This window comes from Rana temporaria, chromosome 3, assembly GCF_905171775.1.
Source record: "Rana temporaria chromosome 3, aRanTem1.1, whole genome shotgun sequence".
Classification (NCBI taxonomy): Eukaryota; Metazoa; Chordata; class Amphibia; order Anura; family Ranidae; genus Rana; species Rana temporaria.
Window position 1 is genome coordinate 43,832,559 of NC_053491.1, and position 17,246 is coordinate 43,849,804.

Sequence of the window (17,246 nt, forward strand, 5' to 3'; positions counted from 1 at the left end):
CACATGCTGCCCCATGGCATACCCTCCGCACTCCTCTCCTGCACATACTGCCCCATGGCATACCCTCTGTACTCATCTCCTGCACATGCTGCCCCATGGCATACCCTCTGTACTCATCTCCTGCACATACTGCCCCATGGCATACCCTCTGTACTCATCTCCTGCACATGCTGCCCCATGGCATACCCTCTGTACTTATCTCCTGCACATGCTGTATCGTGGCATACCCTCCGTACTCATCTTCTGCACATGCTGCCCCATGGCATACCCTCCCCACTCATCTTCTGCACATGCTGCCCCATGGCATACCCTCCGTACTCATCTTCTGCACATGCTGCCCCATGGCATACCCTCCCCACTCATCTTCTGCACATGCTGCCCCATGGCATACCCTCCGCACTCCTCTCCTGCACATACTGCCCCATGGCATGCACTCCTCTCCCGCACATACTGCCCCATGGCATACCCTCCTCACTCCTCTCCCACATATACTGCCCCATGGTTTACCCTTCACACTCCTCTACTGCACATACTGGCCCATGACATACTGTACTCCTGATTGATTTTTGAGCTTAATTAGGCGCCAAATGCCGACTGTGAAATGCCCCATGGCATACCCCCCGCACTCCTCTCCTGCCCATACGGCCCCATGGCACATACTGCCTGCTAAATCACTTCTTTAGCATTGTTTCTTATATTCCCAATGTTTCCTGTTTTGGAATAGGCACTCTTTTGCTAGCTTAATGTTCACATTGCATAGACTTGAAGACTTGAAATAGAGTATTTACTGTACAAACTATTTAACATATAATCATATCATGAATTCATATTTCTCTTGCTGCTCGGTATTGCCTTGCTGAGATATTGAACCTTTCTTTTTTTCTGTAGGTGTGCTGCCAATAAACAACAAACATGGCATCAGAAAGGCTAGATCCTCCAAATTTGCCAGATTTCACCATTCTTAAAAGGTTGGCTCGAGACCAGCTGATCTACCTCCTGGAGCAGGTATGGGTCCTTGCCTTTCAATCTTGTGTTGATACCCGCCCAGGTACCTGCTGTGTATATTGATGGTCTCTGAAGACTTGTAGGCTGGTATTTTATCAGGCAGTCTGTTTTTAATATGATTGATTAAGCTCATAGATACTACTTGGTATCTAATTAGTAAAAGCAAACAAAATGTGTAATAATGTGCAGCCGCTGTCATCACTTTTTTTAGCTCCCTGGAAAAAAAGATTTGTTTATTGAACCTGAGCTGATGAGCCCTCTGGATCGGATTGCCAATGTCTCAATACTGAAGGTACGTTTTCAATGTGTACATTTCTCTTTTTATCAGTGTGCAAAATTGATCATTGTTTTATCACTTTTTTTTTTTTTTTTTTTAGCAACATGATGTTGACAAATTGTATAAGATTGACAACAAACCCATTTACACCAACGCTGACCAGTAAGTAATTTAAATTCAATTTTTCCTTAGTAATTAGAATCTTTCATTTTAAAGTTGGAATGAAAGCAGATATTTAAAAAAAACTCTGTATTTCAGTTAATCCTCAAATAGTCATTGGGGATATTTCAAAAGTCAACTTCAGGTCTAATTAAAGCGGAGGTTCACTCAAAAATCCACTTTTTGACATTAGCTGTAGCATACTGCTAACATCTGCAGTATGCTGGTTTTTTTTTTTGTTTTTTTTTTCTTGTACTTATCGTTATATGAGCCCTTGTTTTCCGGCTCCGAGCGGGGAATCCAGCGGGGAATGGGCGTTTCTAAGCGAAGAGGAGTTGATTGATGGCTGCTAAGGCGCGTCACGCTTTCCGAAAAAACCCAAAGTCACACTCGGGCGTTTACGGCGCCTGCGCCTGCCCTGTACAGCTGACTGCGCAGGCGCCGTAAACACCCGAGTGTGACTTCGGATATTTCCGGAAGGCGTGACGCGCTTTAGCAGCCGTCAATCAACTCCTCTTCGCTTAGGAACGCCTATACCCGGAAGTAATCCCCCGCTTGGAGCCGGATAACAAGGGCTCGTATAACGATAAGTACAAAAAAAAACCAGCATACTGCAGATGTTAGCAGTATGCTGGAGGGATGTTGCTAATGTAAGAAAGTTTATTTTTGGGTGAACCCCCACTTTAACAATAATAAAAATATAAATAACCCACCAATAGCTTAAAAAAAAAAAAAAAAAGGCAGTCTAATGCTTTCCATTGCTGTTCCCTGTAGACTCACTGCTGCCTTCTGCTGCCACTGGTCATGCCATCAGCGATGCCTGCCAGTGATTCCAATCATTGCCGCCTATCAGTGCTGCATATTAGTGCCACCTCATCAGTGCCCATCAGTGCAGCCTCATCAGCGCACAACAGTGGGTCCATTGACTCGGCCCTGCCCCCTGCTCCTGTGTCAAAACATATGATTGACAGCATATAAAGCTAATGGCTCCTGCTGCTATGAATCTGTCCAAAGAGGAGAGTGACGGAGGCTGGAGCTGCTGCACTCATGCACATCGCTAGAATGGATTGGCCTCAGGTAAGTAGGGGGGGGGGGTCTGGGGGGAAACTGCAGCACAGAAGGATTTTCACCTTAATGCATAGAATGCATTAAGGTCAAAATTCTTAGTGCTTTATTATTATTATTATTATACAGGATTTATATAGCGCCAACAGTTTGCGCAGCGCTTTACATCAGGGAAGACAGTACAGTACAGTACTTTACAATCACTTTAAAGAATTGGCTGCATGGAAACCACAGTTAATGCTAGTGATTAGTTCTCATGCCCTTTGCCTACCTTTACTTTTTTTTGGACACAAGTTTCAGAGTTTAGTATCTCTGCGACTCAGTCATTCTGTATTGCCCCGCCCCCTGCTCCCGTGTCACAGCTTATGATTGACAGCGGAGGAAGCTAATGGCTCCCGCTGCTATCAATCTGTCCAAAGAGGAGAGTGAATGCGGCTGGAGCTGCTGCGCTCGTTCACATCGCTAGTTTGGATTGGCCTCAGGTAAGTATAAGGGGGGGGGGGTCTTGCGGGGAAGCTGCAGCACAGAAGGTATTTCACCTTAATGCATAGAATCCATTAAGGTGAAAAACCTTAGGGCTTTACAACCACTTTATAGAAATGGTTGCATGGAAACCACAGTCAATGCTAGTGATTAGTTCTCTTGCTCTTTGCCTACCTTTTTGGACACAAGTTTCAGAGTTCAGTATCTCTGAGGCCCCGTACTCACGACCAAACATGTCTGCTGAAACTGGTCGGACAGGTTTGGAAACCTGTCCCCCCGACATGTACGGTCGTCTGTACAGACCTACCGTACATGTCCGGCCGCCCGCCATCCCTCGCATGCGTCGAATGACTTTGACGCATGCGTGGAAGCATTTTAAAGGCAGGCCGCCCACGTCGCAGCGTCATTGTCGCGGCGACACCGCGTCATCGACGCGGCGACACCGCGGACACGCCCCGCGTATTGTTTACGCGCAGACCTCTGTTCGATGGTGTGTACAGCCATCGAACAGAAGTCCCCGGGCAGACATGTCCGATGAAAACGGTACGCGGACCGGTTTCATTGGACATGTCTGCTCGTGAGTACTCGGCCTGAGAGCCAGTCATGCTGTATTGCATTTAACAATGCCACATGCAATGATAGTCTTTGACAAAGGTGACAAAGGAAGCTGCAAGTCTGCAGTAGTGAATAGTGTAATTAACCTGACTATGCAATGTGACAATTGTGTGTAAAAAAACAAAGCTGACCAAACAGAATAAAAATATTTTTTATTTGATAAATAAAACAGTTCACGTATGAATATTCTATGGGGTTGGTTTACTAAAGGTAACTTTGGAAGTGCAGTTGCTCCAGAGCTTAGTAAATGACGGCAAATTCTACTGACTTCCATTATCCAATCATGTGCAAGCAAAAATGCTGTTTTTTATTTTCTATGCAAAGCTTTATCTCATTTACTAAGCTCTGGAGCAACTGTGCTTGCAACGTCTTTTTTTTTTTTTTTTTTTAAATCAATAAGAATTTTATTGAAATAACAATAAATGAGAAACAGCACAGTTTGTAACAGTCTTTAGTTTACCTTTTAGTAAATCAACCCCTCTGTCTGGATGGAACTCCGCTTTTAAAGCTGAACTCCGGGCAATTTTTTTTTCTTCCCATACAGTGGGGCTGTGCCCGCACTGCATGGGTTAACTATTTGTTTTATACTAGGGGAGGGAATGATCCACCCTTCACAAGACCAGTCCAGCACCCCCGCACTCCAGCAGTCTTGAAAATGGATCAACACGCTCCATAGACATGAACAGTCCACCGCAGGGATCGCGGTTTTCCAGAGATTGAAGGATCAGGTAGGTATAAACGTTGTGCCTTAGAAAAAACAAGCAGTTGACTTATGCATTGTGGGCCCAGCCCCACTGCATGGTAAAAAAAAATTGCCTAGAGTTGGGCTTTAGGGGTTATGGGGGGGGGGGGGGGGGGTCTGCATGCACCATAAATGTAAGAAGTCTGAGTCTTTGCAGTGATTCCCATGTGATTAAAATGATTGAACCTTTATACATTTACATTACACATCATGGAGCACTTTTCTAACTAAGTTCTTCAGGTTTTGCTGTTTCACAACATTGTGTTACCCTCTCCCCATTAACTTGCAATAACATTTTGGGTATTTTTGTCTCCAGATTGTGCTTTTTAATAAGGCCTCGTATTAAACATGTGAAGAATATTGCCAGTAAGTGTATCTGCTTTATTCCTTCTTACAGATACCTCCTGCCATCTCTAAATGTAATGAAGTTTTTTTGTAGCCAGTCAAATTCTAAAAGTAATTTGTATGTATTCTGTAGGGTATAGGCAATCATAGTGTGCTTAGTTTTCAAAACTATGCCTTGACCTCAAGTGGTTATATCTTTAGCATATTTGAATTTATTTACCATAATGTCCCTTGTATGATATTTAAAGAGGAGTTCCAACCTGGGGGAAATAAATAAATAAGTTGGCAGCTAAAAGCACTGTAGCTGCTGACTTTTAATATATGGACACTTGCCTGTCCAGGGAGTTCATGATGTCAGCACCCCAGCAGATTTTCCGATCGGCTCCCCGGCTGCTGCTGCCGCCACTCCTGGTAAGGAAAACCGTCAGTAAAGCCTTTTGGCTTCACAGCCGGTTCCCTACTTCTCATGCACAAAGGGCACTGTGCTTTCTATCTGGCCTTGCGGCAGGGGAAGGAGAAGGGGGGCTGAACTTCCGAGGGATTGCGCCGTGGTGCCGTCTCCAAGAAGTGGGGAGGGGTACCTGTCAAAAAACAGGTACCCGTTCCTTACCCCTCCCGCCTGAAAGGTGCCAAATATGGCACCAGAGGGGGGGGAGGAAGCAGATAGGCCGAAATTCCACTTTTGGTTGAAACTCCGCTTTAAAGCTGAAGTTTAGGCATTTATGCATTATTTTACATTGTTATACTGGTCCATCTTGGACCAATGTAAGTATATATGTGGGATCCCTGTGGAAGCTGGAAATCGGTGTAGTAGGCACAGATGTTATCATGATCTCCACTATCTTGTGGGTCCTGTGCCGAGCCCTACTGCATTGTGAACCCAGGGGTCATTCGCTCGATATGGACCCTGTACAGGAAAAACGTTGTATTTTCTCAATGAATTCAAAGTATTCTCTGATTGGACCAATACAAAATGCAGTGTGTTCTCTGTATGGCACCAATGCCAAGCGATTGTGCCCCTGTGTTTAGGGCAGCTGGGCAGTTGCCCAGTATGGGTCCCAGAAGCTAGTGGAGTAGCAGTGTCTAGAACACCTATTTCCTGCTTCCACAGGGATACCACAGTTATGTCACATACATATTTACATTCATTCAAGCTGGATCTGCAATTCGGCTTTAATAATTCAAATACTATTTGCTTTAATAAGTCAATGTACTAATTATACTATTTTTATAGTTACGGTTGTCTGAAGCAATTGCTGATAAGAAATTGATCAATCATTGAGCACTTTTTACCCCATTTGCTGGGTGGTTTTCAGTGGGCATTCTTGCTTATCTAAAAAAATAAAATGTAGGAACATGGTGGTATAACCAATTGCGACCAGTGAGCGTCTTTCATTTTCACGACTGCTCTCAGTTTATGGAAGGTGAATGCTTATCGGTTGCTGCAGTTTTTGCAAAAACAAATAAGTCTAAACACCTATGGTCTACCATCACGATGAATGCTTTCCAAAATATCATTATAGAAAAATGTACTGTATCTGTTGTAATTTAACAGACCGTATTTCAGACTTGTTTACACCAAAGTTGTTCTTTACTTATCTTTTTGATTTAACTCTATTCCCATGGAGCCATGGAGCCAAACGTGCTTTACCAAAGCCTACAGGCACGCTCCTCATGATACCCTAATGTTTACTCACATCACTTGCCTAGCAAGTTTGTTTTTTCTTGACATATTTCTAAAAATGTGTTTAAAAAAATAAATATGTACTTTTTTTTATTTCTTTATGATCAGATCAAACATTTGCAGCCTTCAGGCAGAGATTCCTGCAAAACAGAGCTTTTCTTGAAGTACCAGATATCAGCTGATGTGCTAAACATACCGTATTTATCGCGGTATAACGCGCTCCCGCGTATACCGCGCACCCCTAAAGTGGCCCCCAATCCTGTGGAAAAAAAGTTTTTTTGTACTTACAGTTTTGGTGTCTTGCGCGGCGTCCATCCGCGGCCTCGTCGGGTCCGGCATCCTTCTGCGGCTTCGGGTGTCCTCTTCGGCGGGTCCGGCGTCCGTCTTCGGCGGGTCGGGTGTCCTCTTCCGCGGGTCGGGTGTCTTCTTTGGCGGGTCCGGCGTCCTTCTGCGGCGTCCTCCCCGCTCGTTTCCCGCGCCGAGTTTGAATACTGCGCCGACATATACCGAGCGCAGTACACTCGTGTATCGTCGGGCAGGCTCGGCAACTGTCGCACTGACGTCCTGTACGCTCGGTATATGCCGGCGCAGTATTCAAACTCGTGGCGGGAAAGCGGGTATCGGCGTATATCGCGCACCCACGATTTTGCCCTGATTTTCAGGGCAAAATAGTGCGCGGTATACGCCGATAAATACGGTAAATGCACACTGGGCTTCAAATCGCGGCTCCTACAGGAGTTTTGCATTTTGCCTGTAGAAGCAGCTCAGTGTTATCCTATGTGTCCATGCAGATTAGGATTTTTAGAGGCATATTTTAAGCTCAACATTTGGAGGAAGAAAAAACCCTTCTGGATTGTGTTTTTGAGAGGAGTTTTCTGGCAGAAAAAAAGGATCACTGGCCAGAGCTTGCACAGTATGCAATTGAGCTACTGGCTTGTCCTGCATCCAGCGTTCTTTCAGAATGCACATTCGGTGCTGCTGGAGGCTTTGTAACCGATCACAGGGTGCGCCTGAATCAGGCTTGGATCACCACCAGCTACCAAGCACCTGATGCTGATGTAACTGAATAATTTTTTTTGAAATGTCAGATCCCTTCAAGACTGCCTATGCTGAGTGACTATCCTGTTATGCTGAGTGACTATCCTTTTCCTCCTCAATGATCATGCTGATAGCTTGTAAGAACATTTTTGGTTCTGGGCACCGCCACCAGTGGCTAAGGCCCAATTTTTCTGCCCCTGTTTAACATGGGCGTGTAATTACAATTTGTGATGCAATACTTTGCAGCGGGCTCATTGCTGCGCTCCAACTAGAGTATCTGTGAGGGGTTACAGTGTTGTGGCACCAGCACCACTACCACCAACAAAGGCCCAATTTTTCTACCCCTGTTTAACAATGACATGTAATTACAATTCTTGATATAATAGTTCACAACAGGGCGTTCCAGCGCCCACCAAGACTAACTGTGAGGGCTTACAGTGTTGTGGCAACACCAACACCTAGGGACCAAATTTATGCAGAGTATATACGGCAGACCCCTACTTTCAAACATCCAACTTACAAACGGAAGGAGAGAACAGGAAGTGAGAGGAAATCTACCCCTAGGAAGGGAAATTCTCTTCTGTAAGAGGTGTCTCCTGTCTACTAATGCTTTATCACCAATCCTTGTTTCACTAAAAAAAAACGAATTTTCAAAAAAATCTTTTGTCATTGGGACAGAAAGTGAGGTGCAATCTTCTGAACAGATGCACACAGACAGCAAAAAAAAATGTTACAGGTGATAACCCTTCTCTATGTTTTCCAAAAAGCTTAAAAATAGATTTTTTGGCTGGAGCTACACTTTAAAAAAGTACGAGTTCAAAATTACAAACAGATTCTACTTCAGTCCCTACAGTCCCTGTCTTGTTTGCACCCCCTGTATACTGCTGTTCAAAGTATATAGGGCCAAAGGGGCTGGTAATGACTTGGGGGGAGGGGGGGGACCCATGCTATTTTTCTCAATGATTTTCATCCATATTGCAGGGACCAGACATTACATTAAAGCCGCAAGCAGTTTTCAATGACTTTTTTCTTATAGTAATGTCGTTTTGTGCAGGGACAGTTCTAAACACGTGCCACTTCACAGGCATACTATAGACACCCAGCAGGTACGATATTTAAAGGAATTTTTCAATTTTTTTTTTCACTTCAACCATCATTAAAATCACTGCTCCAGAAAAAAAACTACAGTTTTTAAACTTTTTTTTCCATTGATACATGTTCCCTGGGGCAAGACCGGGTTCTCAAACCCATTTTATGACAATAACTTGCATATCAGCCTTTAACCACTTAACGCCCGCCGCACGACTATTTACGTCCGCAAAATGGCACGGACAGGCAGATGGGCATATATATACGTCCTTGCCTTTCCGCGGGTCGGGGGTCCGATTGGGACCCCCTCCGCTGCGTGCGGCTGGCGGCTTACCTCGTGGAGCGATCCGGGACGACGGCGCGGCTATTCGTTTATAGCCGCTCTGTCGCAATCGCTCCCCGGAGCGTAAGAACGAGGAGAGCCGTATGTAAACATGGCTTCACTGTGGCGGCGCATCGATCGTGTCATCCCCTTTATAGGGGAGACACAATCAATGAGATCAGACCTACAGCCACACCCCCCTACTGTTGTAAACACACACTAGGTGAAGCCTAACACGTTCAGCGCCCCCTGTGGTTAACTCCCAAACTGCAACTGTCATTTTCACAAAAAAGAATGCAATTTAGATGCATGTTTTGCTGTGAAAATGACAATGGTCCCAAAAATGTGTCAAAATTGTCCGAAGTGTCCGCCATAATGTCCCAGTCATGAAAAAAATCGCTGATCGCCACCATTAGTAGTAAAAAATTTTTTTTATAAAAATGCAATAAAAATATCCCCTATTTTGTAAACGCTATAAATTTTGCGCAAACCAATCGATAAACGCTTATTGCGATTTTATTTTGACCAAAAATAGGTAGAAGAATACGTATCGGCCTAAACTGAGGAAAAAAATAAATTTTATATATGTTTTTGGGGTATATTTATTACAGAAAAAAGTCAAAAATATTGCATTTTTTTCAAAATTGTCGCTCTATTTTTGTTTATAGCGCAAAAAATAAAAAACGCAGAGGTGATCAAATACCACCAAAAGAAAGCTCTATTTGTGGGGAAAAAAGGACGCCAACTTTGTTTCGAAGCCACGTCGCACGACCGCGCAATTGTCTGTTAAAGCGACGCAGTGCCGAATCGCAAAACCTGGCCTGGGCATTTAGCTGCCTAAAGGCCCGGGGCTTAAGTGGTTAAAATTAGCACTTTTGAATTCGAACGTTCGAGTCCCATAGACTTCAATGGGGTTCTAAAAGTTTGCGCGTACGTTCGGTCCGTTCGAAGGTTCTGGTGCGAACCGAACGGGGGAGTGTTCGGCTCATCCCTACCCATGGACATCCGCATGGAAGAAAACCATCGGGCCTTCAGGAAGAAGCTTAAGACCCACCTCTTCTGAAGACCCAGGCGGACACTGGCTGCAAAAAGCGCCTAGTTCGCATTTATAGCACTATACAAGTTACTCCCTTGCTCGCTCACTCACTCACCCTGTCTGGTAGACTTCTAGTGGAATAAAAAGTGGCCAGGGCAAAACCAGGAAGGATTACCTGCTTATGTAATAAACAAAGGTGGCTCTCCTCCTGTACAAAGATAACTTTTACATATGTGAGCCTGACTTAACCTGTCATTTACTCATTATCGCAGAAAAAGTATATAGGTTGTTCTTAGCTTTTTTTTTTTTTTTACAGACCTTGTAAATAAAGACAAGAAATCTAAAATCAGTAGAAAGTACAAGATCATATTTAGCCCCCAAAAAGTAAGCTTTATAATTTTTATTATTTGCCAATGACTTTTTTTTTTCTTCTTGAACCTTTATTACATTGTCTTTCTTTGTCCCTCAGTTTCATACATGTGACATGATTCTGGAGCAGGAGGGGATATATGGTGGTAAGTGTTGTTTATGAAATTCTGCTGATTTGCATACATTGTAATAAATTAAAGTGATTTTACCTTTTTAAGTCGATGTTCTTAAAAATCATGAAAATAGGTCTCTCTTATTCCACACCCTGCAAGCACTGAGGAGTAATTTGATCGAAAATTTCACATATTTGTGGAAAAGAATGTGCATTTATTATTGTTTGTAAATTTGCCTGCAAATTGGTGGTGCAATGCCAGGCCCTGCTCACTTATCCTCCAGCACTCTGTCCGTACTGAGGTATAGATCTTCAGTTGGAGAGCAAGACAAAGGGGGTTATTTACAAAAGGCAAATCCACTTTGCACTACAAGTGCAAAGTGCACTTGAAATTTCACTGAATCAGCCTCTTAAAGGAGAGGTACAGTCAAAGCTTGTTAGGCTGTACTTCTCCTGTGGATCACAGGAGTGCAGTTAGTTTTGCACGTCTGTGACCCGTTTTCAGCAGACAGCGAGCTGAATCCCACTGTCGGCTGACATTACAGAGCCGGTGACTTGTCCTTAAGGTTCCCCTAACGGGGAAGTTCCTTCAATGACTGCGCAGGCGCAAACTTGCCGACGGAAATCTCCGAACCTCGCCCGCCATCCAGGCTCATTCTTTAACATCCCAGTGGATTGGAGGATGTTAAAAAAAAAAGCCAGGAGGCCGAGCGGAGCGAGCCGTCCGAGCGAAGTGAGGCCGACTGGCCACTTTCCTCGAAATCCACATCGCCCTGGATGCCGGCCGAGGTTCGGAGATTTCCGTCGGCAAGTTTGCGCCTGCGCAGTCCTTGAAGGAACTTTCCCGTTAGCCGGAACCATCTCGGCAGATCAGATTGCGCCTGCGCAGGAACTTTCACGATAGCCGTAACCAGCTCGGCAGATCACCGGTCCAGTCTGGAGCAAGATCACAACCATATGGTCAAGATCCGCCCACATAATTGGACCAGAACCTGGCTCAGCCTCTCAGCGAGCCTGAGCCTACTGATCCCACCCCCTCCACAGCACTGCAGGCAATTGCTGAGCCTATCATCTACTAGGACCCCCAGATCCTTTTCCATCCTAGATTCCCCCAGAGGTTCTCCCCCTAGTGAGTAGATTGCATTCATATTTCTGCCACCCAAATGCATTATTTAAAAATGTTCTACATTAAACCTCATTTGCCATGTAGTTGCCCACCCCATTAATTTGTTCAGATCTTCTTGCAAGGTTATTGCCCTGCTTATCTTAGTATTGTAGTTATATTTAGTTCCACTTTAACTGCCACGTGTTATGCATATTTCAGTCTGTATCTGTGTCATTGCAAGTGTATGTGTATTTTCTATATACAGATGTGACCACTGATGAATGGTCTTTTTACCTCCTTCCACTGGATGATGATATTATCAGCATGGAGCTGCCAGAATTTTTTCGGGACTATTTTCTAGTAAGTAATACCAGTGATCCTCATAATAATGTGTAAACTAAGCAAAGAGCATCAGGCATGCACAAACCTCTGACCAGTAATAAATGCTAAAGCCAGGGACTCTGTTAAAATATTTGAAAAATTCTTGGTACTGTATGTATATAAATCTGAATCGTCCAAAAACATTTAATGCAAAAAATATATCTGTATGCTAGCCTTAAAGGGGTTGTAAAGGTAAAAAATGTTTTCCCTAAATAGCTTCCTTTACCTTAGTGCAGTCCTCCTTCACTTACCTCATTCTTCCATTTTGCTTTTAAATGTCCTTATTTCTTCTGAGAAATCCTCACTTCCTGTTCTTCTGTCTGTAACTCCACACAGTAATGCGAGGCTTTCTCCCTGGTGTGGAGAAAGCCTCTTAAGGGGGGAGCAGGAGTGTCAGGACGCCCACTAACACACCGCTATTTTCTCTATCTGCAAAGTAGAGACCCTCCTGCTCGCCCCCTCCCCCCTTAAGAGGCTTTCTCCACACCAGGGAGAAAGCCTCGCATTACTGTGTGGAGTTACAGACAGAAGAACAGGAAGTGAGGATTTCTCAGAAGAAATAAGGACATTTAAAAGCAAAATGGAAGGATGAGGAAAGTGAAGGAGGACTACACTAGGGTAAAGGAAGCTATTTAGGGGAAAAAAATGTTACCTTCACAACCTTTTTAATCTATATGTATAATGAACTTTTTTATTTTGAAATGAAATGCAGCCACTGTGCCCCATGAAATGCAACCACTGTGCCCATCATATGCATCCACTGTGCCCATCATATGCATCCACTGTGCCCATCATATGCATTCACTGTGCCTATCATATGCATTCACTGTGCCCATCAATTGCAGCCACTGTGCTCGTGAAATGAAGCCACTGTGCCCCGTGAAATGCAGCCACTGTGCCCCATCAATTACAGCCTCTGTGCCCCATCAATTGCAGCCATTGTGCCCCATCAATTGCAGCCTCAGTCTGTGCCCATCATATGCAGCCACTGTGTCTCTGCCCTTAATGGACGCCCCTACCCTGGACACAAACTTTGGAAAAGAGCAATTCAAATATTTTATTTCTACATACAGTATTTTCTATTACTACACATTGCTTATAAGCTGAGAATTGTTAAAGCAGTTGTAACCTTCGCTTTATGTCTTGTACCTACAGGTAAGCCTATAATAATAAGGCCTACCTGCAGGTACAGTGCATACGTCCTAAACTTGCACCGTTTTGGAGATAATTACATTTGTAGCAGAATGTGACATTAACGGCGCATGCACACTGCGCTCTGAATGGATGGCACACTGGAGTATGACGTCCATTGAGATCACTGTGCCGCGATGCACATGTGCAGGAGTGAGGTCTTTGCAGCCCAGCCATTCAAAAGGCCTGAGCCCGTGAACCTGCAAGGAAGACTGGGTGAAGATGGAGGCGACAGCACTGGTGACAGCGCGCAGCTGGAGGGCTTAGTGTTGAGGTAAGTCTTTCATAATGTGCTAGTATGCAGTGCATACTAGCACATTATAACTTAAACCGCTTGGGGGGACAAATGTTTTTTTTTCCGTGTTTATTACTGATTTAAGGATGCATGGTGTTCAGTGTTGTACAAAATGACATGCGTATACTATTTACATCATTCTTGCAAGTGATTATGACAAATATATAATTGTATCATTGCTGTAATATTTTGTACTGTATGGACAGACCAATTTATTCATTCATTTTTTTTCCAAGGAAGGAGACCAGAGGTGGATTGCCACTGTCCCCCGAGCGCTTAATTTATTGAATTCCATCTTTGGCCCAATCTCGAAGATATACGGAATAGGAAGATGTTCTAAGGTAAGGATTATATAAAATCATTATTGGAAATTGTTTTAACCGCTTAAAGCGGGGGTTCACCCAAAAAAAAATTTTTTAACATGACATTCAGCCGACTTGTCAGAATGACAATCGGCTGTTTTTTTTTTTTTTTTTCACTTTATTGCTGTACATACCGTATTTTCACCGCCGCTTCCGGGTATGTAATCTGCGGCACTGGGCGTTCCTAATTGATTGACATCCTTCCGACCGGCGCATACAGCGCGTCACGAGTTGCCGAAAGAAGCCGAACGTCGGTGCGCAGGCGCCGTATAGAGCCGACTCGCAGTCCGGCTTCTTTCGGCAACTCGCCGGTCGGAAGGATGTCAATCAATTAGAAACGCCCAGTCCCGCAGATTACGTACCCGGAAGCGGCGGTGAAAATACGGTATGTACGGCAATGAAATAAAAAAAAAACAGCCGATTGTCATTCTGACAACTCGGCTGAATGTCATGTTAAAACATTTTTTTTGGGTGAACCCCGGCTTTAACCCCCGGACCAAAATGCAGCTGGACCAGGCCAGGTTTTGCGATTCGGGACTGCGTCGCTTTAACAGACAATTGCGCGGTCGTGCGACGTGGCTTCCAAACAAAATTGGCGTCCTTTTTTGCCCACAAATAGAGCTTTCTTTTGGTGGTATTTGATCACCTCTGCGGTTTTTATTTTTTGCGCTATAAACAAAAATAGAGCGAAAATTTTGAAAAAAATTCATTATTTTTTACTTTTTGCTATAATAAATATCCCCCAAAAATATATAAAAAAAACATTATTTTTCCTCAGTTTAGGCCGATACGTATTCTTCGACCTATTTTTGGTAAAAAAAATCGCAATAAGCGTTTTATCGGTTGGTTTGCGCAAAATTTATAGCGTTTACAAAATAGGGAATAGTTTTATTGCATTTTTATTAATATTTTTTTTTTACTACTAATGGCGGCGATCAGCGATTTTTTTTCGTGACTGCGACATTATGGCGGACACTTTGGACAATTTTGACACATTTTTGGGACCATTGTCATTTTCACAGCAAAAAATGCATTTAAAATGCATTGTTTACTGTGAAAATGACAGTTGCAGTTTGGGAGTTAAACACAAGGGGGCGCGGAAGGAGGTTATGTGTCACCTAATGTGTGTTTACAACTGTAGGGGGGTGTGGCTGTAGGTGTGACGTCATCGATTGTGGATCCCTATAAAAGAGATCACACGATCGATGACACCGCCACAGTGAAGAACGGGGAAGCCGTGTTTACACACGGTTCTCCCCGTTCTTCAGCTCCGGGGAGCGATCGCGGGACTCCCGCGGCGATCGGGTCCCGGAGCTTCGGACCGGGTCGCGTCCGCGACCCTCGGCTGGGCTTAAAGATCAACGTGCATATACGTTGATGTGCCCAGCCGTGCCATTCTGCTGACGTATATGTGCAGGAGGCGGTCCTTAAGTGGTTAAATAAGATGTGTAGGGGGGAGGGGTTACACAACCTGTGTCTGCATGCAGGCTGAGCAATGTAGTCGACTTTCTTGTTCCAAGTGAAAGATTGGAGATCTGCATGACCATTTAAGATTTTATTATTAGTGGCAAGGAGGGTTATAGAAAATAAATGATTTGCTGCAAAAATTTATCTGACAATATATTTTTATACTTTTATGCAGATGGTCCTTGACATATGGCAGGCGTACCTAGATCAGGAGGAAAGCGATCGGAAAGACCGAAAGCCAGAAATCGGACATGTATTCATGATTGACAGAGGTTTGGATTGTTGCAATGAATACAATACCACAAATATGGACTGGTATCTTACAACATCTTATTGTGAATGTTGTACAGTACACTAATCAGTGGAGGGCATTGGTAACAACATCATATACAGGCTACACACCGGGGTTATTACTTTTAGTAAAGTGATGAGGTTAAGAATGAAAAAGGTACACACAGAGTACACCAACAATTCACTGTAATGCAGAAGGAATGCAAAAAAAATTTAAAGTAAGAAGACCTTGAACAATTGCAAAAGTTCAGCACGCTTATATATACAGTTTGCTTTTTTACTATAGTATTAAAAATTTTTAACCACTTCAGCCCCAGATCATTTTGCTGGTCAATGACCGGGCCACTTTTTGCGATTCTGCACTGCGTCGCTTTAACTGACAATTGCGCGGTCGTGCCACGTGGCTCCCAAACAAAATTGCATCCTTTTTTTCCCACAAATGGAGCTTTCTTTTGGTGGTATTTGATCACCTCTGCAGTTTTTTATTTTTTAGCACTATAAACAAAAATATAGGGCCAAATCTTCAAAGGAGATACGCAGGCGGAACTGCTGTTCAGCCTGCGTATCCCTGTGCCTATCTTTGGAAACGATCCTCAGAAGGATTTTTCCAAAGATAGGCATTAGATCCGACATCTGTAATAGACTTAGGCCCCGTACTCACGACCAAACATGTCTGCTGAAACTGGTCCGCAGGCCAGTTTCAGCAGACATGTTTGGTCGTGTGTGGGCGCGAGCGGGCCGAATTCCAGCAAACATTTGCCCGCCGGGCCTTTTCCCAGCGGACAAATATTCCTGGACTTGTTTTAAAACAGTCCGCTGGAATCCTGCCCGCTCGGACATGTACGGTCGTCAGTACAGACCTACCGTACATGTCCAGGCGCCCGCCGTCCCTCGCATGCGTCGATTGACTTCGACGCATGCGTGGAAGCATTTTAAAGGCGGGCCGCCCACGTCGCTGCGTCATTGTCGCGGCGACACCGCGTCATCGACGCGGCGACACCGCGGACACGCCCCGCGTATTGTTTACGCGCGGACTTCTGTACGATGGTGTGTACAACCATCGTACAGAAGCCCTCTGGCAGACATGTATGGTGAAAACGGTCCGACGGACCTCTTTCACCATACATGTTTGTTCGTGTGTACCCGGCCTTACACTGTCGGATCTTAGGATGCAGTACCGTATCCGCCGCTGGGGGCATTTTGAGTCGAAATGCCGCTTTGCGTATGCAAATGAGTACTTAGGCAGATCCACAAAGCTTTTTAGCTTTGTGTTTTCTGCGTAAGTTACGTTTTGCATGCGTAAAATTAGGGATGCTTTTACAAGGCCTAAACTGTTTAGACCTTGTAAAAACAAACCTTTTTTTCGATCGCCGCGTTTTTTTTAAAATTTCGGAATTTTTTTCCCGGCGCGTAACTTTTTTTTTACCCGACGCAACTTTATTGTCCCGTCGCAATCCACAAAGCCCGACGTAAAGTACGTTCGCGCGATGCACGTCGGGAAAAATGACGTCACACGCATGCGCCGAACGTCCGGCGCGGGAGCGCGCCTCATTTAAATAGGAATCGCCCCCTTGATCAGACGCCCGCCTTGCGACGGAGGCACTTAAGTTACACGGCGTGTAATTTCTAGGTAAGTGCTTTGTGGATCGGGCACTTAGGTAGAAATTTAACGCCTGTGTAACTTAACTGCTGAAAGTTAAGTTAGGCAGCTTTTTTGAGGATTTGGCCCATAGCGACTATTTGGAAAAAAATAATACTATTTTTTACTTTTTGCTATAATAAATATCCCCCAAAAATATATATAAAAAAAAAA

The 17,246-nt window shown here is 44.2% G+C and overlaps 1 protein-coding gene across 2 annotated transcripts in view; it reads left to right on the forward strand.

Moving 5' to 3' along the window:
* Positions 1-17,246, forward strand: part of VPS33B (VPS33B late endosome and lysosome associated) — a 56,673-nt gene that overhangs the window by 2,710 nt on the left and 36,717 nt on the right. Inside the window, exons 2-10 of one of the 2 annotated variants that reach the window (XM_040342470.1) lie at positions 889-1,005; positions 1,217-1,297; positions 1,383-1,444; positions 4,663-4,712; positions 10,177-10,244; positions 10,330-10,375; positions 11,712-11,806; positions 13,550-13,654; positions 15,318-15,414. In XM_040342470.1, coding sequence (XP_040198404.1) covers positions 913-1,005; positions 1,217-1,297; positions 1,383-1,444; positions 4,663-4,712; positions 10,177-10,244; positions 10,330-10,375; positions 11,712-11,806; positions 13,550-13,654; positions 15,318-15,414 — 697 coding nt within the window. In that variant the 5' untranslated portion in view covers positions 889-912. Of the gene's footprint in view, positions 1-888; positions 1,006-1,211; positions 1,298-1,382; positions 1,445-4,662; positions 4,713-10,176; positions 10,245-10,329; positions 10,376-11,711; positions 11,807-13,549; positions 13,655-15,317; positions 15,415-17,246 lie in introns of those variants that run through there. The other variant, XM_040342471.1, reaches the window with a different exon arrangement.